The sequence below is a fragment of the Engraulis encrasicolus genome, chromosome 7 (genome assembly GCF_034702125.1).
Source record: "Engraulis encrasicolus isolate BLACKSEA-1 chromosome 7, IST_EnEncr_1.0, whole genome shotgun sequence".
NCBI classification, from domain to species: Eukaryota; Metazoa; Chordata; class Actinopteri; order Clupeiformes; family Engraulidae; genus Engraulis; species Engraulis encrasicolus.
This window is the reverse complement of record NC_085863.1, coordinates 47,967,269-47,990,571: the sequence shown is the minus strand read 5'-3', so window position 1 is coordinate 47,990,571 and position 23,303 is coordinate 47,967,269. Positions and strand designations below refer to the sequence as shown.

General features: G+C 44.1%; 2 protein-coding genes across 4 annotated transcripts; one reads left to right on the top strand and one right to left on the bottom strand.

The window, feature by feature from the left end:
- Window positions 1-76: 76 nt before the first annotated feature.
- pwwp2a (PWWP domain containing 2A) lies at window positions 77-16,773 on the bottom strand. 2 transcript variants are annotated; one of them, XM_063203766.1, is made up of 3 exons: window positions 15,335-16,773; window positions 9,951-12,372; window positions 77-2,480 (listed from the first exon to the last, which is right to left on the bottom strand). In XM_063203766.1, the coding sequence occupies exons 1-3, from the start codon at window positions 16,417-16,419 to the stop codon at window positions 2,436-2,438; spliced, it is 3,552 nt and encodes a 1,183-aa protein (XP_063059836.1). In that variant the 5' UTR covers window positions 16,420-16,773; the 3' UTR covers window positions 77-2,435. The 2 variants fall into 2 exon arrangements, with proteins under 2 accessions (XP_063059836.1, XP_063059837.1); XM_063203767.1 differs by lacking the exon at window positions 77-2,480 and having other exon boundaries at window positions 8,546-12,372.
- Window positions 15,527-22,967, top strand: fabp6 (fatty acid binding protein 6, ileal (gastrotropin)). Of its 2 annotated transcripts, none has more exons than XM_063203770.1 (5): window positions 15,527-15,611; window positions 21,061-21,329; window positions 21,998-22,173; window positions 22,554-22,643; window positions 22,814-22,967. In XM_063203770.1, exons 2-5 carry the CDS (start codon window positions 21,263-21,265, stop codon window positions 22,874-22,876), a joined length of 396 nt encoding a protein of 131 aa, XP_063059840.1. In that variant the 5' UTR covers window positions 15,527-15,611; window positions 21,061-21,262; the 3' UTR covers window positions 22,877-22,967. The 2 variants fall into 2 exon arrangements, with proteins under 2 accessions (XP_063059840.1, XP_063059841.1); XM_063203771.1 differs by having other exon boundaries at window positions 15,528-15,611; window positions 21,234-21,329.
- The last annotated feature ends 336 nt before the right edge of the window (window positions 22,968-23,303 follow it).

Genomic DNA, 23,303 nt, shown 5'->3' with positions numbered 1-23,303 from the left:
TTTGCGTTGGTTATATAAAACTGCAATGTGGCAAATAAAAAAGAACACACACACACTACACAACATCTCAGTGTTAGGGGTGATAGTATTCAGGCTCAGTGCCTGATGGTTGTTCAGGCTCAATGGTTTGTTTGAAAAAGTGAAAAAGTGTGAAAGATTCAGCGTCAGGATTTTCTTCTATCAGGTCTGTCTCTGTGTCTGTGTGTGTCTGTGCGTGTGCGTGTGTCTTTAAACAAACACAAACACTCCCATACGAAGGCAAAAGCTGATGTTTAATGTTTTCTTCATAGAGATATACAGACACGGTAAAAACGGAACAATACCCCACAACTATCGTTCTCATAATGATAATAATAATCATCACCACCTCCAATTAAAGTCCTCCGATTGTTTTGAAACGCATGTATGTACAAAATAACAGGTTGGGAGGAAAAAAAGCCCAACAAATGTATCTGTCCATAGCTTGTCACATATGATGTGTCCTAGATCAGGGGCCTATACAACAGGGCTGGTTCAGGATAAGTTAACAGGGAAATCATCTAATACAAGAGCCTGCAGTCCTCATTTTCTGAAGAAAAGCTCTTGTATTAGATGATTTACCTCTTAACTTAACCTGAACCAGCTTTGTAGTATAGGCCCCAGCTGGACCAGTGCTGCCTAAGACCTCATGTTGTCATCACCACTCTGCGTTTGATTTAAACAAGATGTTCTTTCCATTATCCTTACTGCCGTCTTCAACCTTGTGCTTATGGCCTCGTGCTTCTCTGCGCTCCGCCCCACCTCACCCCACCTCAGTGGAGAAATCAATTAGGTTTCCCCACTGTCAACCTGCACTGTCAACCACTTTTGGGGGACTAAACTTCCCGATTGCAAATGTGAAAATGACATTTGAATTGCGCTTTTGGAAGATATTGAATTAAACTTCTCTCAATGACGTTATCACAAGGCCACAAGCACAAGGGAGGACGGGAGTTAATTTAATGGACTGCACCCAGGGTCTGGAAGGAGATTTTCCATATGCAAAGAGGATAATCTGGGTGTGCTGTTGCATACAACCATGGGACCGTTACAAATAGGTACTACATGTTACATTTTCTCCAGTTGTGTGATCTGGTTATAGAATAAGGGAACATCGGCGACCAAGTATAGATGTAAGTGTCAGAGGGGAAAGTGTCTTCCTTAACAGTCCTTGACAAAGAATGGGTGTGCACTGCTGAGCCTGCATAATTATGTCTGTGCACATTTGATCCAGGCAGTTGGCTTTTGACCACTTTTCCACTCAAGCCGCCCCAATTTTTCATATAAACATAACGCACAAAATGGACTTTGAAGAGCACACTTGTTAAGGCCATCTCACTTTCAATAGCACCAACTATATGAACAAATATCACAATTTATAAGGAAATTCCATTGTCACTCCACACAGCAAAAACCTGATTACCCCAAACCCCCTCTCCCCTAGCCTGGCAATCACCACCACAAGTCTCTTTTGAGTTTGGCCAGGCACCATCTTACAACATTGCAAATTTCCCCAATAATGGGAACCAATCAATTTTGAGCATTTCCGATGATTTGGGGTGTGTTAAAGGCAATCACACACCATTTCAGTTAAAAGGTGAGTGAAGAAATTATCTAATGAACTGAAGCTTCAACCAGTAGCCTAGCATTTTTTTTAATTTGTAGCTTGTGCTGCCACGTGGCCAGGACACCCTTGTAAAAGACAGATTTTAATCTCTATGGGTCTATTTTCCTGGTAAAATCAAGGTTAAATTTAAAATATATATATTTATGGAGACATTTTATGAACGTGAGCTAGACACGCCCTTTACATCTCCTGCAGAAAACTGTTGTAGATGGTTTGCATGGCCAGACTGAAGTCTTGAAGAGACTTGGAAGTCGCCAGGCCAGGCTACCTCCCCCATCCCTCCCCTTTGCATTTAGGTGAGAGCGAAACACATGCATTCTCAATCACTCACAGTTGCCATCACTTCAGCTCATCTCACCAGGTATACGCTTCATCGTAATACATTATTCTCTGTGTCACTACTATTCACAGCTCCCTCCGCGTTTGCTTGCATTGCATTGCATTGATGCCTGTCGTCGTTGCGCCTTGTGCCTTTTTGATCATGTCTCTCTGGCCTTGCTCAGCACCACCCGCTCAACAAAGGAGAAAAAAAGATCACAAGATCTAAGGGTTGTTTTTAATTTCTCTTCTGATATAACCAAAGGAGCTGGGGAGAGTTGGAGCAAGTCAGCAAGTCATTATAAATATAAAAGTCATCTTTTTTTAAAATAAAAATAATCTCCGTTTTGGCCCATTTGTCCCGTGGTAGACTGCATCATCATCATTATCTTCTTCATTTTTTTTTTTTTTTTCTTCTTCTTCCCCCCTCCATTCTCTCTCTCGCTCTCTCTCTCCTCCTCTGGCAGTGTGGTCAGGACGCCATGGAACTCATCAACAGCCCTTCACTGTTGCAGCACTGCAAGAGAGAATGAAGAGAAACACGCAGGTCAAAATACAGTACAGTGCAGGACCACAAGCAGGTCAGAATACAGTAGCCTACTACAGTGCAGTCCTAGCCTGGGCCCGCCCATACAAACTGTGACACTGTGGCCCACAGCTTGAGAATCACTGATCTACAGGATTCCAAATCCTATCGATGTAGTGATCCAATCAATTTTGAGCATTTCCAATAGCTTGATGGGGTGTTTTTTTTTAAATATGTTTTTTGGTCTTTTAGACTTAATTAGTGACAGAACAGTTTGAGAGAGAGAGACAGGAAACATTTTGGGAGAGAGACGTTGAAGGAACCGGACAGGAATTGAACCCGGGTCGGCCTCATAGCAGACCAGGGGGTCGTTTCTCGACAGTGCCTTTGCTAACGACTTTAGCCATTTTGTTCGTTCTTAAGACCAACGTTGTAACCAAGGTCTTGAGTTGGTCTTAAGTTGTTCTTAAGTTGTTCTTAAGTTATTCTTAAGTTGGTCTTACGTCTAAAGACCAACTGAAGACCAACTTAAGACCAACTTAAGACCAACTCAAGAGCAACTTACGACCAACTCAAGACCGACTTAAGACGGTTAGCAAAGGCAAGAATCGAGAAACGGACTCCAGTGGCTTACCGTTAAGGCATGGTAGGGCCAAGATGGGGCGTTTTTAAGGCAATGACGCACCAGTTCATTTAGCAAATGAGAGAAGGGGTAAATGGTCTTATCGATTGTAGCTTCTACCATTATACGGAGGCTTTCATGAACATGAGCTAGGCACACCCAGAGCCGTAGGTATAACAGTGGACAAAAACAGTTGTTCAATTCCTCTCAGAGCCCTCAATGTTATGGAAACAAACCGCTACATCCGGAACCTTGTGAAGGCCGCACAAAACTGCTAGATCACCTAGCCAGGCTGCGCCCTCCTAGTGACGCAACACCTTCGGGGAAGGTGTGATATGAATGTTGATGATCACCCATATTTGACCAAATATGGACAATTTCACCGGCATTTTTGTAGGCGGAACCACAGCGGGATGCTATGGCAACGGACTAACTCTTTTATGGAGATGGCTCTGGGCACGCCCTTTGAATCTCCCTCTGAGAAAGGATTTGACAACGCGAGTAAGCCAGACCAAATGCTTGCAGAGCTTTGAAGTTGCGATAGTCAGGCTAGTGTAACACAGGGTTCCCACTCTAATTCAGATATAAAATTCCATGATTTTCCATGACTTTCCAGGCCCAAAAAACAGAATTTCCATGACCACTTCTGTAAAAAGAAATGACGTTAAAAAGTTTTTAAAAAGTGTGAAAACTGAAGATGATCTTCACTCCTTGAGCCGACGACGAGCCACCGCCAGAGTTCAGTTGGCTCATTGCATTCTAGAATGTTGCACATTACAGTGTGAAACCAAACTGTCTCTGGCGAAGTGTTGTAGTACAACCAGTACGAAACAATGTTATACACCAAACAAACAAGTTTTTGCTTCCACGCAACAGAAAATTCCATGATATTCCATTACTGTACATGCAAAATAGTAAAATTCCATGACTTTCCATGACTGTAAAAACTTTAATGAAATTCCATGATATTTCAGACATTCCATGACCCATTGGAACCCAGTGTAGGATGTTAGTAAACCTCCCTCCTGAAGCCTCATACAGGTGCAATATTTCTGGACTATCGGTCTGGACCTCAGCGGTATCGTGCTATGTCTCTCATGGCCACATTGGAGCGTTGACTGGTAGGTAGGTTGTGGGTTCAAGCCCCCAGTGCAGTACAAGTGCAGACAACCTCAGTTACACTACGTACTACAGTCCTACAGGTGGGTCAGAATTACAGCACAGTACAGTGCAGACCTACAGAAATGATCATTGCATGGTGTGTCAGGCGTGGTGGGAACAGGTGTTGCTCCCATTACTGTAAACAAAACAATATTGCTCCCTCTCAACAAAAACAGTGAGGGTCAATCTGTTCAGTATGGTTGTCATGCAAAAGCTGTAGTCTATGCAAGGTTGGTCTTCTGAGGTAAATCTGCTTTTTGTTTTGTTTTTTACTTCTACTTCTTTCATGTTCACATTATTTTTCAAAGATTAACACATCTCCAAAGTATAAACATTACAAAGTGGGATAAGATAATAAGAAATAACATTAGGCATTATAAATGAGCCTCATGCTCTGTACTTAGAGAGACCACTGCTTTTAAATTTCTACCATTGACCCCAATGTTGGCCAAATGGTAGGGCACTGCACTGTTACGCCGGGGACCGGTGTTCAATTACCGACCCGAGATCATTTCCAAATAAAGTTGAAAAAAATAAAAATAAAAATGCATTAAAAAATAAAATAGACATCATATTCAATAGTAAAAAGTGATTTTTGATGCATATCTGGTAGTACTAATTGCAATGATCTGAAATGTGTTTTACACTAAATACCTAACCGCCAAGCTGGTTGCCTTCCCGTTAGTTTAGCGTCCACTTATCTGCAATTCACACATGCAATAAGCCTTGCAACAGTTCTATTTGCTTTGCTGTGTAACCAAGGAGGGACTAAAAATACCAACAGACCCCTCTCCACTTACTCCACATCGGTTGCATAAATACCTCCACACACACACACACACACACACACACACACACACACACACACACACACACACACACACACACACACACACACAAACAGAGAGAGAGAGAGAGAAACAGAGAGAAACAGACAGACAGACAGACAGACAGACAGACAGACACACGCACACGCACACACAGAGCTTCCTGCCATAGGAAAGGAGAGGAAGGGACGCGTACTGGCGTTTCGGTTCAGTTCGGTTCAGTAGTGTGGTGTCATATCAGGTTGAACCATGTTCACCCAGCACTGACTGACTCAGGTCTTAGAGCTGAGCTGGGGGGGTAAAACACTATTCTCACAGTCAAAACTAATCCTGAGCAGTTAACATTCAGATGTTTGTCTCGTTAAATGTCAGGGGAAATCATCGGCTGAATGTCAATGTGATACACCGAGTTCCAGGGCCAGCTCTTAAAATGTCTTTTAGTTAAATTGCTTTTTTAATGGTCAAGAAGCAATACCGAGTCCAGAGGTACTCAATTTTAAAAAGGGCAAATTTGGATAGTCATGGTAAAGTTGCAACTTAACAGTTCCAGGGCCAACTCTTAAATTGTGTTAGTGTTTTAAGGGGATGAAGGAGTATTGAGCCCAAATAGGCCTACTTGATTTTAAGAGAGGTGAATGTGGAGACTGGACAGAGTTGTGTTATTGTTGCAGCTCAAGAGCCTACCTCTATTTAGGAATGAAGTAGGTCACACCGGCGGGACAGAAACTGTTTGGCAGAGGTTTCTGTCCCAATACCGCAAATTTGGAGCAAGGCTTTCTGTGCCAAAGCTGAGCAGTTTTCAAATAAACAAGGTCCTCTGGCCAAGTATCACTATAGCTACAAAGCTGTAATAAACACAGAATTACTCAACATTATATGCTAACTGAACAAAGGACTTATGAACACATCTGGGAGATATGAGCTGCTAAAGATTATGCTTTAGTATGCATTTCTGCAGGATTTTAAATGAGCATTTTATACACCTGGAATGTCTAAATGATTACCTGTTGTCTAATATCTCAGGTGACTTTTTTCTGTTGCAAATGTAGAAATGGTTTCTGCTGTAACGACTGTACATTATTGTAGAAATATCATTACAGTTCATCTGTTTGCAGGTAAGAGATGCTGTCCAATGCGTCTGGCATGTTATTGTTATATGTGACAACCCTCCCATACATGACAACATAATAACTGTGATTAACACAGATGAAATAGGATTGAACTTACTTCAATGCAGCCTTTGGCTTTAGGTGTCAGGGAGACAGGGAGAGGTTCAAATGACGACAACTAGGCTAAAATTCTTTTTGTTCACATTTTATTTATATAATCTTGAAACAGAAACATTTACACAATATTTTCAAATGTAAGGATTTACAGCATTCTCTGACCTGCAAACAGATTAAAAAAAACAAGAGGAGGAAAAAAGAGAAGCGGGAGAGAGAGAGAGAGAGAAAAAGCTAACCACCAAAATAAATACCATTTCTTCTGGAGTTTGACAAAAAGTCAGTTAGTGTATCGTAAACTACCGGTCAAGTCGTCTCCACTCAAAACTATTTACTGAAAGGTGTTTGGGAGGGTGGGAGGGATAGGGGACTGTGTCTTACAATACGTCCCTTTTTCTTTTCTTTTCTTTTCATGTTTTTTTTTTTTTTTTGAACAGTGTTGATGGGGAAGTTTGATGACGTGTTTGCCAGAGTGAATCACCAGGAAGCAGAAACAGGCTAACAGGTAAAGTGTTCCTCAATGCAAACCAACCCAAGCCAACCCTCCACTGCAAGCCACGTGTTAACAGCAAAGCCACGTCACTCTCCAGTCCAAAAAGTCAAAAAAGGCTCTCGCTGGCTCTTCTCAAACACCTCGGTTGGCCTTTTTGCCAGCACGCCACATACATAGAAATTGCATATTATTCGCACGTTATGTACATCTTCAAGATTCACAGCCAGACAAGCAAAAAACTAGTCCAATGGTGGAAAATAATGTTCAGGCACACCACAACAAAAACAAATTCAAACCTCAAAAAGATATTTACCCAACAAAAGGGCACACACTAAAAACTGACAAAACGACGTACATACAAAAATAAGCTATCTGGAACAACCCGATCCCTAAATGTTGACAGAGCAACATTGTCTGACAAGACTCAAAAAGGCCCTTCTCAGTTCTCAGAGCACTCCAGCTGATAAAAACGATAGATGTGATGATTGCTTAGGTGGTCTGCCTCTGGAGACAAACAGGCCTACGTTTACTGTGCTCTGGACCAAGACACACTTCATAAAAATCAAAGCAGTCATTTCAAACACACACACTGGCCACACAACCCCAATCTGTGCCACACACCCAACGTGAGCTCCACTGTCCAGAGATACAGAATTTAAGATGAGGTCAGATTCACACACACACACACAAATATAAAAGAACTAAAACACAAAATCTGACACACACACACACACACACACACACACACACACACACACACACACACACACACACACACACACACACACACACACGGCCAAGACAGAGAGGAAAGAAAAGGAGAGAAAATGAGCTGGGGGGCTATACTGTACTGTACATACTAAAGCCGTTTGTGGTCGCTTGGCTGGCTTCGCAGGCTCTCTAGGGTAAAGCGTGGTCTCTTTTTCCAGGCGAGACGGAGGAGGAGGAGGGAGGAGTAAGGAGAAGGTGCAGGGGGGCGGGGAGTGGTTGGGGGATGGGGGCTAACAGGAGCAGCGTAGTGGCTCCCCTCTCGCGGGCACTTGAGGTGAGTTTGGCGTAGGAGCAGCTCTAGTGCCGCTGCCTGGGGGTATACGAAACAGGGGCCTAGACCTCGTACCACACCAGCATCTTTTTTAGTAATGCTTCTTTTTTGCCACCATTGACAGGTCATTTAGCTACCTGGTAACAACACAGTAAATACAAGCATATTGAAGAGTTTCTTGCCAGTAAAATGTAGGTAAATACTGTGAAAATGCACCAGAAATACAAACACATACAAAAAACATCTTTAGTTAGGTAATAATGCAGAGGTATACAGTGATGTTAACACCCTCTGAAACGGCTGCATTGTAGGTACTAAAGAAAAGGTATGTGATAGTATTCCATGTGTATTTTGTCTGTATTTGACAACACATTGGTATCCTTCAGTATGCTTGAATTGAGAATGCTGTTGCGAGGTTAACACCCAGCACATAGCAGACTATAAAAGGAACCATTACCAAGCTTTCTCCTGCACAGCTACAACTCCACACAGCGGGTAGCTATGGCAACCTATAGGTTAAAAAAATGAAATAAAAAAAAAACAGCCCAGACCAGAGCTCCGCACATTTTCTCAGTGGTGTCGCTTTGTCAGCTTACAGACATGACACCTCGCCTGAGCATATGGAAACAACAAATTCTCTCTTCCGTCAGAGTTATTTCACAGTAACATAATTCCAAAGACCGATTTCAATATCTGACATTTCTGATTGGATGTTGTCCCTAGCGGATTGACGTCTCAAAATAGATGTTCGCGGCTAATACTGTACATCCAAGCAAATACTAATCAGGAGACTCGCCAACGAGGCAGGTCATCGATTTCAAGAGATCGTACAGTATGTTATCACTCGTACGGTGTATAATCTCGGGGGTCTGCAAGTACATTCCAATTTCAGGCAACATCAACAACATGTAGGCGAATGAGGGAAGAAAAGTAACCTTTGTTTTTTATGACAAATAGCAGCGGAGGTGGGACTTGTATTATGTGTGTACAGTGCAGCTATGTTGTGCAGTGCAGCGACTCTCTTGGGGTCTAAGCCACTGCCATCAAGTAGTGATCACACACAGCCCATTTCAATCTGACTGGAAAACTGGCAGCCCTTATTGACCTCATACAGTAGCTACAGGATAACTAGTAACAGATGTTCTCTTTTCATTTTTAAAAGGCGGATGTAAAAAAGATACATCTTTTTTTTTCCCTCTCTCGTTTTCTTTCAATATAATAACAGTCTACAGAGAAACTACTACACAAAATGGCCTTTTTGGATGCCTCTATTCATTGATGACTTTTTCATGGATAACGGAGGTTGTGTACACACTCACTGCTGCCTGTGGTCGTGTAAAACCCCTATTGCTTTGAAAGTTGTAAAGCCCTCTCTTTAAGCATTTGATGCAGTTCGCCAAAAAGTAAACGCTGATCGGCGCAAAAGACTTGACTTTCACAGGCCTATCTAGGTTACGATTCACATTTATTCGCGAGTTGTCAAATGGACACGGTTTACATGTAATGGGCAGTAAGGACATAAAAAAACAGGTTTGAGAATGCACTCGAATATTTTCTGAGGACAGAGTCTAGACAGTGGAGCTCAAAATGGAAATCAGCTATGTACTTAATCAGCAAAGTCGTGAAACATTTTCTTTAAAAAATAAGAACAAAACAAACAAAAACTCATCTTTTCTCAACTCAAACCCACTCTGAACATGTAGTGTTTTAAAATCATGATGCAAAACAGCCTTCATCAAACACCAAAACCTTTTTTCTTTCCATTAAGTCCAGTATCTGACGTGGTTCCCCTTTTACACACGCTATGTAAAGTGAAAGTGAAAGCAGTCCTATGTGTCGCACACCTGACGCGATTTCTGTGTGGCGGAATGGTGGTTCAGGCCGAATCTCACACTGAGATTTATGGGAGGTGCGGGCGACTGGGCGAAAGGGTTAAGGGGCGAACGAACGGGCAGGGTGTCGGGGGAAAAAAATCGGATGCCTGCTTTGCCTACCTTTTGTTTGACCCCCCCACCCCCAAATGGCACAACCCACACACACACACACACAACGCAACGGCCTCACGTCTCAAACTGTGTGAGGAGGGCGCGCACCTCGGGGGTCAGCTGTTTAGCAGCCTTGGCCGCTTCTGTGATGGCTTTACGGTACAAGCCCTTTCTCTTCTTGTTGAAGCGGGACTGGAAGTTTTCTAGGAAGGGCGCGAGCTGCGTGAGCCCTAGGCAGGAGGTGGTCGGCGAACCGAACCAGGCCACTCGGGCCTCCTGCCTGACTAGGAGCCCGTTATCTTTGCGGCTCACTTGGATGGCCTGGATGCGGGCGGGCCACCAGGGGAAGCCGTATATTTTGGCCCAGACGATGTCCCCCACGCAAATGGTCCTGCCGTCCAGCGTCATGCACTTGGAGACGTTTTTGGAAAACGTCGAGCCTTTGTGAGATTTGCCGCGCCTGTTCTCGTCGCCGTCGATGACGGGCGAGGAAGTGTCGGGGGCGATGACGGCGTCAGCGGTGGTAGTGGCGGAGGTGGCGACTGTGCTGGAGGAGGAGGAGGACGTGCTGGGGGAAGGGACGACGGGGATGGCGGGGACAACAGGGACGGGCGAGGACAAAGCGCCGGGAGGAGGAAAGTCAAAGGTTTCGGTCGAGCTACACTCGGAGTTGGAGGACTTGGCCTCGTCTGAGCTATCGACACTGCACATGGAGGTGCTGGAGGAGTCAGGCTGGCTAGGCTTAAGGGACACGTACACCAGCAGGTTGCCGCCGCCGCTGGCCGCCGCCGCCGTCTTGTTCCCACTCCCGCGCATCTCCAGCCTCTCCTCCCGGCCCTCCTGCTCCTCGGCCTCCACCGTCGAGTCCCCGCGCTCTGCAGCTGTCGCCGTCACCGTGGCCGGCTCGGGCACTAGCTCTGGCTCAGGCTGGGGCTGGGGATGCGGTTTGAGTATGGGTTGGGTTTGAGGCTCAGGTAGCACCGGCGGTCTAGGATCAGGCTCGGGGCCGGTCACTTTGGCAGGACCCAAGGTTTCAAAAACGGTAGCGGCAGCAGTGGCGGTGAAAGCAGGAGCAGCGACGGAAGCGGGAGCAGCAACGGTAGCGGCAACAACGGCGGCGGGCTCACAGGCCGAGCCAGAGGAGGGCGGGGAGCAGGAGGACGAAGTAGTGGAGGAGGCGGAGGAGGAGGAACGCGAGGAGGAGGTGCAGTGGGGCGGAGGAGCGGCGGCGGCGACCTTGGCCAGCGACACGTGGACGACGCTCGTTGTCGGCACTTTCTCAAGGCAAGGTGGCGGTGGGGTTAGGGGCGGGGGAGGGGGCGGCGACGGCTTACTAGAGGAGGGGGGAGAGGACTCGTTCTCCTCGTTACGGTACCTTTGGGGCTTCAGGCGCATCCTGGGCGGCAGCGGGCTGGAGATGCTGGGCGGACCGCCGACGCCACTGCTGCCGACCCCGACACTGCCGCCGACTCCCCTGGTGCTGATCTGCTGCAGCCGGCGGGTGAAGTGCACCTTCTGGTGCTGGTGGGCCTGCTGGAGAGCCGCCGAGCGGGTCATGGTTTTGGCGCCTCCACCGCTGTTGTTGTTGTTGTTGTTGCTGTTGGTGTTGTTGACGCCGGAGGACGTCACTGTGTCCCGTTGCCGGCACGGCACCTTGGCCATCTTCTCCTGGGCCTTGGCCACGTGGTCGACGTTCTTGCTCTGCAGGACCTTCTTGGCGCTGCTCAGCTGGTTGCTGCTGACTCTGCTGTTGCCGTTTCCTGCTGAGCTCGACACCCCCCTCACCACCCTGTTCCCCCCGGCTGCTGCCCCTTTCACCGAGCCCACAGACGAGGACGTAGTGTTGGAGGAGATGCGGAGATGGGCCGAGCTCTGCCGCTTGGCCGAGTCCGCCCCGCCGCGGGCCTTCTCGTCGGGTCGATGCCGCTTACCGGAGACAGTGTTTGCGCTGTGGTCGTTCCGCCGCCGTTTGCCATCGTCGTTTCGACAATCGGACGCGGCGGGGCCTCCTCTCCGCGTCTCCCGCCTACTGTCCCCCCCGCCGCTGCCGCCGCCCACGGTGACGGTGCCCTTGCACTTGTCGCAGAGCACCTGGCGCGGCCGCAGCTTGATGGCGTTCATGATGGAGGTGGGCTCCTCGCGGTACAGCAGCCGACGCTTGGGCCGCTTGATCTTGCGGGGCGGCGGCTGAGGTAAGGGCTGGTTGTAGGTGTCCCTGATGAAGAGGGGCGGCGGGTACGGGGCGCCCTCCTGGAACAGCGGTGGAGGCTTCGACGTCCATGGGTGGGGGGGTCGGTTAGGGTTCGGGTTTGCTTCGGGGGGCGTGGGCGTGGGGGTGGATTCGAGAGTGCCATTACGACCCTCTGCTGTTGGGGGAGGAGGCTCTTTTTGGGAGTTGTCGTTGGTGTTTTTGCCATGTGTCTTTTCGGCATCCGCGGTAGGAGGTACAGCTTTTAGTTGCATAGGTTCCGGCTTGTCCTTGTACTCTCTCTTGGGATGTAATGTGATTGGGATTCCATAGGGTCCAAACCTGGAGTGATTAAAAAAAAGAAGCAGACACCAAGAGGAGTTAGAGTCCCACATCACACACCCACACCACATAACACGTTTATTCAGTTGTTTAACCCCATTAAGACTCAACATTAAGACCTATTTTTAACAGAATTGTCAACACTTTTCAAGGTAAATATACACAGATGCTGCAGGTGTTCTTCAGTTATGCTGCATAAACGTTGCTCATACAGTACGTCGTAGCCGTACCTCCAGTGGCACACTGTAATAGTTACTGAAAAGTTAACTACCATAGTACTACAATGCTATGACATAACACGGGGCCTTTACTAATGTACTAGGACATGGTCATTGCCATCCTGGTAACAGCAAATTTAACACAGAGTCTTCACGGGTAAATGGGCTAAATGGTGTTGCTTTTAAAAGCAATGTACATAAGTTTTTTGTTTTTTTTTTAAACTGAGAGCTCAAAGAACCTTGGAAACCATAACCACAGAATCTAAAATCCATGATTTTTTACACCTTCAATGCTACCTCAAGAATTTGCAGGCAGTACAGACAGGTGTTATAATGTAACAATGAACCTAAATACATAACCACATATCCACCCCCTCTAACACATGTTGTGCCCTGACTATCCTAAGCTCAAATCCAAGTGATGAAAGGTAAACAAAGCTCCATATTTGGATGATATATGTGGGAGGAAAAATATTAACACAAGACATGGTCATGTACTACACATAATTTCTTTTGAAAAAAAAAAAGGTCTGAAATCTCTCTCTCTAAACCTCTAATATGTAAAGATGAGGGTAAGAAAGTTAAGATTCACTGGTGCTCTTGTATTGATGATGAGCGTCTTAGTGTGGGGACCTGTAATGCACTCTTCACAGAGACACCAGACAACAGTGAATTATACATCACAGGTGTGGGCCACTGGGTGCAACTGAAGCTGGGCTGCGCAGCACAGGAGTCTTCTTGAGAAGGAGGATGTGAGTGGGATGTGGATGGGGGATGGCTGAGGTGAAGGCTCAGGGGGGTATGGGCGAGGAAAACACAGTGGTCTAGAATAGATGCTAGTCGGTAAAGTAACCGTTTCAAACTACATTAACTGCCCCCGAGTTTTGGTTTCAGTTACAATTTCAATAATATTTTTTTTGATACAATACTGACACTTTTTTAAAAAAAATTGCAATCGCAAACGTAAAACGTGAGTATACGTCGAATTACTTGGTCCACTAATACCTAGTAACTAACTTCCAAGAAATACTCAAAGCACCAGAACAAAGGGATCTTTGGCACTCTACCCTCTGCGAAATAGGACCAATATTGCGGCATTACTCAGTCAAACCTTTCAGGAGAGGTCTTCGCTATTTTTCACGTTCAGTGAAAAGAGGTAGGTCTGCACACTGCCAATTCTCACACTGCTCCAAAATATTAAAAGGTGCAACATTTCAATCAACCTGGATCTTCATCAGGCATTTGGCAAAGTGCAGACCTACCTCTTTTCACTGTTTCACACTATTGCCTGGCACCGGCACACACTTACTTTGGATGTGCGCACACTAGGGCTGAAGGATTTTAAGAAAAAATTGGAATTGCGATTTCTTTGACAGATATTGTGATTTCGATTTCCACCACGATTTTGTCCTTTTCTTTAAATCAAGTTTCAGTGCATGGGGCTCTGTTCTTATGCTCCACATCAGTTGGTCCAGTTCAAGTGATTGTCTTTTCTAGTGAGTGACCTGTTCACGGTCAGCATAGAGTTTTCTGATTGGTAGCTGATATAGAGCCATTCTATCAGAGCTATCTGTTGTTTTCTACTCCACAAAGCAGGGCCAATAGGCAGAGCATACGTAAGTGCAATTATTGACGAAACAAAACATAGATCAGTTTAGGAGCACTATTTTCCTGGCTTTGACGATCACAAAATCTGGATTTTCGATTTTTTCGGTTCGATCTTTCAGCCCTAGCGCACACCCTACCGAAAATTACAATTTCCACGTTCAGACATTAGGTTCCAATGTACAGCCATCATTGTGTACATTTTGCGGTCTGAGGTACAACTGGCTCCAAATAAACACTGCCTGCCAGTCCACTACTGTGACCTCAAGGACAACACTTCTCTCATCTCTAACCTGAAGTTGCTCCTTCCAAAGTGATGCCTGTGCGTGCCAGTGGTGTTAGGTAATGGGCACAGCTCTTGATGGCTTTCGCTTGACCTCGCATCAACTGAGACAAAGCTCTGAGAGCATCTTTACAGTTGGCAACCAGACCAACTCATGGCAGAACACATTGAGCGGCACTGATGTTGCAGAGGGATGATGCCAAAAGTATACAATTGAATGCATAATACCTACTTAATAACAAATACCAATATGTGAAACTGGGAAAGTAAAACAGCAGAAGTATAATTGTCATACTCCCATATTGGTTTTCAAAATCTAAGTGAAGGTTGAATGTCAAATGCAAAATGGGGAAGTGCAAAAAAAAAAAACTTATGTACAGTAGCCTACGTAGGCCTATGTACAAAAAATGGCAACCTAAGCTTACAGTTGATGCCTTCTTTGTATTCCAGCTATTGCATCTTCACTATTACACTTCAGAGCAGTGTGCATTTGTGTTTCAGAGCCCTACACTACATGTTATTACCAATGCAATAAAGGCAGGCCACAACCAAATACAGGGGGCTGGAAATGGCCTAACATGGCAGCAGTGGCTCTGTAACACCCTCATCTTACCTTTTACTAAATTCTTGACACATTTTGCGTCATATGGCCCATTCTGAATCATTGCATGTGTGGTTTCCCTCTAAACACTGCCCGGCCTAACATGATATGTTACTTAGGGTGTGTTATTGAACAGCAATAACACAATAATACACCCACATAACATCAGTTTGGATGTGTATCAAGGAACCCAACATCCAAAAACAAGCCATAATGGACACAGAGTTAGGCCTACATCACCACAGCATCATTTACCTCTTCGAGAGGTCCATGAGCACGCCAGAAAACAGCTTTTCGCCTAAACGAAATGACACAACCAATGCGTCATCGATGATGTGATCCAAACACACTCGAACCTCGGAACCAGGTATGAGGAGCTCGAGCGGTGACCCTGTTGATTCTGATATGGGCAACGACGGTTTGGGCTCAGGCTTAACTTCGCAGAGGTCCGAGTCGAACCTCCGCTGCGGGGAACAGGAGTCCACCGGCAATGGGGATGACAGGACGGTGTCCCCCACAACAGGAAGTTGGGGTGAGTGTTCTGCAGGGACGGCTGAAAAGTCACTAGCGAAGCCGTCGTCCACAGATGCTCCGAGGTTTGAATCACTCTCTGAAACCGACAGAGATTGGGGGTGGTCGGCATGTTGGGGGCATTCAAGAAGAGCATCCTCCCGAGGCATGAATTCTGACCCAGGACCATCACATGCGGATTCGGGCACAGGGTCTGTTTCAGAGGAAGGCTTTATCAGTTCTCTAAAATCATCGATGGACCCTAGGTTCCGTCCCACGATTGCTGGTTCGGCCGGTTCAGCCAGGGACAGCCCGGTTTCTGTTACAGAAGGGTGAGCAGGGAGAGAATGCAAAAAGACCACTGATGGCTGAGAGACAGAGACCGAGATGGAGCTAGGCAAAAGGCAGGCATGAGTGTCGTGAGGACTGACCTCGTTTACAGCCTCCAAATTAAGAGAACACTGTTCTTTATAGCCCGTCGACATTAAATTGTCGTTCATTTTGTAGTCCTCAAAATTATTATCCGCGATATTGTCCCCCTCGCGATTAAGATAACACATTTTGTCGTGCTCATCACCTCCATGAGCAGAGAGGGTTTTTCCCGCGGCTTCTATGTCCGGCCTTCCGACTATCTCCATTTGGACCGGACTGCATTCCTGAACTGCATCCACATCTCTGTGTTGGTGACAAAGGTCCATTACAGGCGCAGAGCCCCGCGTTACATCTGCATTCAGATTTCGCTCATGATCAGCTGATTCCAATGCGAACTCGAGCTCTTCCTCTGTTGTTGATGCCGCAGCAGCTCCTGGCTCTGCAGCCACGGCCGCCATTTTTTCTTTCCGATTTGCGACCAGTCCTTGGCCCTCTCCCTTGATAAGATGTGGGCCCGCCCACTAAAAAGCAATGACACTTGGGATTGGTCGGTCAACTACAAAGCTATAATTGTATTGTTCCACCAAATGCCAATCAAGGCAAATCCCTGGAAACTAGATTGTAATTGGCTTCTTTTTTGTCAATACATTTCGTCTTTGTGATCGCACTCTCTGGCCCCACAAGGGGCAGTAATATTACCTCTCTTTGAATTTAACAACTGGGTCTATCTGTTGTCTCTCTGTGTAGTGTGCTCACTATTTGAGGGCGACTGTGAGCTGTAGGTCAATGTTTATCTACCTGTATTAACCATGTATAAACCTGTATTAACCAGGTATTACACAGTCATAATAAATTGAATTCAAAACATTTAAAAACCCGACTGTGAAGTGAGAATCAAAACTGGTCGCAGCTGTATGGGTAGATAGAACTATGAATGTTAATCATTAGCTAGAAGATGATACAAAGCCTTACAAGTAGGCCTTTGAACTACCATGAGGTAGAGTTCCTTAGCTTAACGGCGATGTGCTAGGGTTTAGTAGGCCTACACACTAACATTTGAAGAAATGTTCACATTGAAGAATAGGCTGGCTGGGTAAAAAATGTAAATGTTTGACATGGTTGTTGCAAGTAAGCGGAGCACTTTCCACTGTGACACAGTCCTTCACACAAAGAAGGTGGCCCAAAACTAATCAACAGCTAGGTTATAATGGCCTGCTGCTGAAGGAAGAGTGAAGGCACTGGCAGGCAATGGAGCACATAGGCTTATGAATTTATAAGGCTTTTGAGAATGAAAATGGAATTAATCTGAAACATGAAAAGGCAAACGTGTTTTGGTGTCCCAAATAATGCATTCAATCTAAAACCACAGTAATACCTGCAGTAAAACTAGTTTTTATAATGTCGTACAACATTGTGTTTTTTTTTTTCATAAGGGTCGTAGGATAATCTTTCTTTTGAAGTATTGCCACCAGATAGGCCACAACCATTCTACCAAAGTATCTAAATTCCACCAATCCAATAGAACATTATGTAGCTGGCTGTTATAAGTAAATATTTTGCTGATTACTAGTATGCTTTGATACAAACTGGAGGAGCAGAGAGAACGCATTTCTAATGTCATTTTCACATTTGCAATCGGCATGCTGAATGAAGAATAGTCCCAAAAATGTTGTTGTAACTAGGCTGACATCAGAGAAACATTGTAAAAACAAAGGAGATACGCACTCCGCGCTTCTAAACTGACAATCCGGTGCAACCAGAGCAGGACGAAATAATCAGTGCAAAAGGAAAAGAATCTGGTGCCACACGGATGTCTATTTTCTGTTATTTATTTTTCAGTGCAGTAAGACTAACGTTTCGACATGCGTCTTCATCTGATGAAGACGCATGTCGAAACGTTAGTCTTACTGCACTGAAAAAATAAATAACAGAAAAATAGACATCCGTGTGGCACCAGATTCTTTTCTCTTTGCATCAGAGAAACATTGTTTTCTCCACGGAGTCGGGGCATCAGCGAGGCCATAAGCACAGGTCGAGGACGGGAGTCAGCATATTGGAATCCACCCTAGTCTCTCCTCTCCTCTCTTCCCCTCTGCTCTTGACAGGCCTCTAGTATTTGTTCTCTGACTTGAGCAAGGACAATGTGGATTCAGAATATCTTATTGATAACGCACAATTTTCTTGACTGAAAATAACAAGTAGGCCTATGTTAATGGGATGATTTGATGCATCAAAAATCGGAAAGAACCTTTGACCTTTGAATGTGTGTTCACATTTTATAATCTTTAGTACAGTTAGATTTTGGAATATGTATATAAAAATGGATTCTTTGCTTGAATGCGGGCAGCCGTGGCCTAATGGTTAGAGAGTTAGTCTTTCAATCTAGGGGTTGCCGGTTCGAATCCCCCCTGACCTCTCCCTACACCTCCAACCATGGTTGAAGTGCCCTTGAGCAAGGCACCTAACCCCACATTGCTCCAGGGATTGTAAACAATACCTTGAAAAATAATAGCTGTAAGTCGCTTTGAATAAATGAAAGCGTCAGCTAAGTGCAATGTAATGTAGTAATGTAATGTAATGAATAGGTTTTGGAAAGTTGTCAACATTGCGCAAAGTATGTTGAAGTTAGCCTGCTGTATTGTGAAAGATTGAAAGACTTTAGTAAAGTCAATCTATTCCCAAAACAAGCTTATGGTGTTCTTTTTTCCTTGAAACAAGATGAATCACATTTGTCAAATCGTATTGATTTAAAAAAAATCTTTTTTTTATTTTGAAATAATCTTGAAATAAGACCTTTTCGATATATTTTGTCTATGCAAGATTTCCAAGATGTGTTGTCTGAAAATAAGCCTTTCTAGCTAATTATAGTTTTGCCTGTTGGGCGATTATCTCTTCTAATAAGAGTGGCTAGATTTTTTTTCACTTGAAAATAGAGAAATAAGCTTACCAAGAGTTTTATTTTTTGCAATGAAGCAGTTCAAAGTTTGGACACATAAAGTAACAGAACACAGAGCCTACAAAGATCTTAATTTGAGTCTGGCTAATAGGGCTATTCTAGTAGCTAAATGAATAAAGACTGTCAATTAGTGAAACATATAGATGTGTCTTCATGATAAGATGAATTTGAAATTCTTTGCTCTCAGACGTGATGTGCATTGATGTGCAGTATATTTGCAGCCACTCTCCAGGTATTTGCTATGTTTTACTCACACAATAGTTTGACTGTTACTCTATTTACCCAGAATTGTGGTCATTTTGGGTGGGCCTGTGCGATACTGAACAGTGTTGTAATCACTCAAATGTATCCCTGTAAAGGTTTATGTTTTACCATGGTTTATAACAGTAATCAAACTCCTAGGAGCAGGGGTTGGATATGAAGGACACAAATGTTTATTGGGCACTTAAAATATAGTTAAACCTGGAGCAGCAGTAGTCAAATGGTTACTATATGAGTGGTGATTCATTTTTTGTGTTCTAAGGTTGATTGACCCGTGGGCCAAGTGCTGCTTCACACTGAAAGGATGGAATATTCCAGGTTTTCAAAAATAAAAGACAAACCATACAGATACAATAGACATGTAAGACTATTACTGTATTTGTTGACTCTATTCAAGTTGCAGCTCAATCTCCTAGCTTTTATTTCCAGATAGCTGCATTGCAGTGGGTTTAATGTGAAGATAAAAAAAAACGTAATTTTAACATTAATCACTGCATGTTTAGCTGCAGCTCTCTGTGACAGAGACGCTAGATGGAAATGTGGTGTCACTTGGTGATAATTTTAGAGAAAACTCTAGGCCTAATACAATATTTTAAGGCATGCAGAGCTATCCTGATTGCTGAATGGAGGGTTAACCAAACCAGGTGGCTGGTTACCTTTTGGTTATTTTCCACACGCCGCGCTCTGTCTTTTTGTTGCGTCTTTGAAGTAATCTGACAATGTAGGGAATAGATCACACTCAGTTTCTTCTTTTTTTCCTTTTTTATTCATCCATTCCAGGATTAGACGGATATTTTGGTTATGAGAGTCACTGATGAAGGCTCTTGCAGCCAAAACGTCTAACCCGGCAATGGAGAAACAATTTGACAATTTAATCTTGGTAACACTTTATTTTCACAATGGTTTTTTTTATAGTATTACTTACCCTGTAACCCTACCCCTTATCTTTAGGCACAGTGCACATGCATGTTATAACATGCAGTTACATGGTACCTAACTAATATAACAAGGACAGTGAAATACAGTGTAACCACATTATTAAACCTCTTACTAAAACCTTGCAATATTTCCACACATTAAGATTAAGTTACAAGCTTTACTACACATTCAAGTTATCATTGATATGCACGCACTTTACCTATTTTCATCAATAACAACCATGCTATGCAACTGTAGTGTAATGCTATGCTGTTTATAATTCTGTAGTTAATGGCGAGGGTTAGATGAATGACTCCTCACTACTGAATCACACTACAAAAAGGCCGCACACATTCATGTGACTGAGAGTAAAAGTTTAACTAGTTTGATTTAGTCTGATACCCAGCCAACACTGCATTTGTGCCAGATCCTCTTTCAATGATATCATCATTGTCAGTCTATTCATTCTGATGCTGCCTACATGTCCGAGGCAAGCAAAGATGAATATTTTCTTACAACAAAAATATTATGAAGGACATTTCCATGACAACTCAACCCACATGAGAAAATAGAACTGGTCATGAGCATGTGGCTCTAATGTGCAACTTTTAATTTTGGCTTTTAGGTAAAACATACCCTGACTTGAGCACTGATCATTTTCAGCAAAGTTTGTACATTTTGTAAATAATTTGTTGTAGTAATTAATTACTATGTGGTCAGTCTACAAAACACAAAAATCATAGTTAATTATACGTGGGAAATGTTTCATGGTACACTGAGTGCAGGTATTCTAAAGCATTGTATTGTGTGGCATAAAAGTCATAAACTTTGTGGACAAAAGGAGGATCTAAGAACATCCCATTCATCCATGAGATGCTTCCTGATCTCAGGGGGTGATCAACCGTACGGTCATACACTCCTTAATGACTTTAAGTTCTCTTCCTTTTTTTTCTTTTTTTACCAGTGTCATCATAAACATTTACGACAGTTGTGTGGCGATGGTGGTGACCTAAGCATCATGCCATTAAAAAAGTGGGCTGAGTTGGAGGGAAAAATCCTCTATTTAAGCCCAGCGAGTTTCTCCCTCTGTACCTCTCTCACACCTCTGAGCCTTCGCACCTTCCCTCGTGCCTGTAGCCCACCTCTACTGCGCTTAGCAATCTACCATGGCCTTCAGCGGAAAGTATGAGACCGAATCCCAGGAGGGATACGACGCATTCTGCAAGCTTCTGGGTAAGGCAGCAGTTTTTTCTTTTTTTCCCCCCATGCATTGTTTTCATGCCCGGATTATGGAAAATGGAAAAGAAATCTTATTCAATGTGACAATGGGTCCTTTTTACTGTTTTTTTCTATTTCCTCAGTCTCTGTTTTGCTGTGTTTTTTTCTTGCTATCCTTCAAGTTACCGTTTGTGTTGTGCTGTTCTTCACTTTTTGGTGTTTATTTCCCATGTCATATTTGCGTATAGATTCATTGAAGTTACTTAAATTGCAATATGAAACAGAATCGTAATGGTCATCGGCAGTGAATTCTCTGCATAATAGTTGGTGAATGGTACACATAGCCATAGTGTAGACCTATAGTATCAGTAAAAAGTATGTTACATAAGTCAGAGTCTACTGGCTGTGTTGAGCCGTGTGACAGTCTTCCTGCTAACATTAAACAACTCCCACACGTATTGCCTATAGCCAAGACTGTTTTGATTATAGTCCTGTGCAGGCCTCTCCGACAAGGTGGATGCAAATGGGACAGTTGTTCCAGGGCCAGAGAGAGGGGGGCCCCAGAATTGGTTCCCCACTATATTGTCTGTATTGAGGAGGGGGCCCTTCAGCTGATTTTGTTTCTGGGCCCGGACAAAATCAGTTAGCAGCCCTGTTCATGAGTCACTGCTTTACGTTGCCAGGTATCCCTGATGACATCATTCAGAAGGGTCGCGACTACAAGCTGGTGACCGAGGTGGTGCAGAGTGGCAACGACTTCACCTGGACCCAGCATTACCCCGCAGGCCACTCTGTCAGCAACAAGTTCACCATCGGCCAGGAGTGTGACATGGAGACCATTGGTGGGAAGAAGTTCAAGGTAAACAACAAAAAACTGGCACCCTGATGAAGAAGGCCCTAGGGTCGATACGCGTTGGTGATTTTCGAGGCAATGGTCCGCAAGATAAATGATTTTAAATTAACTGAAGAACCAATAATCTTTTTCCTTCAGTTTTTAAAATAAAAAGTAGCAAGCAACCCATTTTAAATTCTCCGTTTTTAGCTCTCACTACCTTTCTTCTTCTTCTTCGTCTTCTTCTTCTTCTGCTTCTTCTTCTTCTTCCTCTCTCTCTCAACTAAATGCCAGGAACGTTTAGAGCCCCAGTGAAATGGTGCCAGTACAAAATGCACTATGCTCAGTATGATGATGCCATTCAGTGGACATGAATTATTGACAACGGCTTTTCTTCTTCTGTTTAGGCCACGGTCTCTATGGACGGGGCCAAACTTACGGCACAGTTCCCCAACTACGTACACATCTCTGAGATCAGCGGAGGCAAACTGATTGAGGTGAGATGATTGATATCACTGAATCAATGCTGTTGAATTACATTGTATTGAGTAGAGAGTACTTTATTGGTCACCTACAGCTATATCTTCTATAACTTGATGTGAAATAACTGGAATATTGCATTGAATAGTAATTGTTTTGTATCTAATCTAAATGATTTTCCCCATAGACCTCGACAGCCACCACGGCCTCAGGCCCCGTTGTCCTGAAGAGAACAAGCAAGAAGCTGTAAAGAAAAAGTCGTGTTACAGTGCCACTGCTTTTATGCTGTATACAACTGCCAACCTCAAACTTGAACTATTAATAAAAACACATTGACGAAATACATTTGGTTATGTGTATTCTTTCATGTATGGGTGTGCTGAAGACACCTAACCCATAAATCATTGTTTCTTCCTTCTACATGTTTGAATTCTAAATAGGGTTTGAAGGATTCCCACTGAGAGTATAGGGCAATTCAATTGACCGCTGATGCGTGAAATGAAATGGAAAGGGAAGTCTTTCATGTTTTATTTCATAGAATAAGAACGGAAATATAGTGACTGATAAAATTTTTTAGAAACATGAGTATGTAAAACCATATTTAACTCAAATATATACATACAGTATGAGCAAACCCCTGGGAGGGGAGACCACTGTAGTCCATAGCGGATTGGATG

Coding starts and splice junctions, on each gene's coding strand:
- fabp6 (XM_063203770.1), top strand. CDS start 21,263: ATGGCCTTCAGCGGAAAGTATGAGACCGAATCCCAGGAGGGATACGAC. Junction 22,174..22,553: donor TTGGTGGGAAGAAGTTCAAG/GTAAACAACAAA, acceptor TCTTCTGTTTAG/GCCACGGTCTCTATGGACGG. Junction 22,644..22,813: donor GCGGAGGCAAACTGATTGAG/GTGAGATGATTG, acceptor TTTTCCCCATAG/ACCTCGACAGCCACCACGGC.
- pwwp2a (XM_063203766.1), bottom strand. CDS start 16,419: ATGGCGGCCGTGGCTGCAGAGCCAGGAGCTGCTGCGGCATCAACAACA. Junction 12,373..15,334: donor CTCATGGACCTCTCGAAGAG/GTAAATGATGCT, acceptor TAATCACTCCAG/GTTTGGACCCTATGGAATCC. Junction 2,481..9,950: donor CTAAACAGCTGACCCCCGAG/GTGCGCGCCCTC, acceptor TCTCTCTTGCAG/TGCTGCAACAGTGAAGGGCT.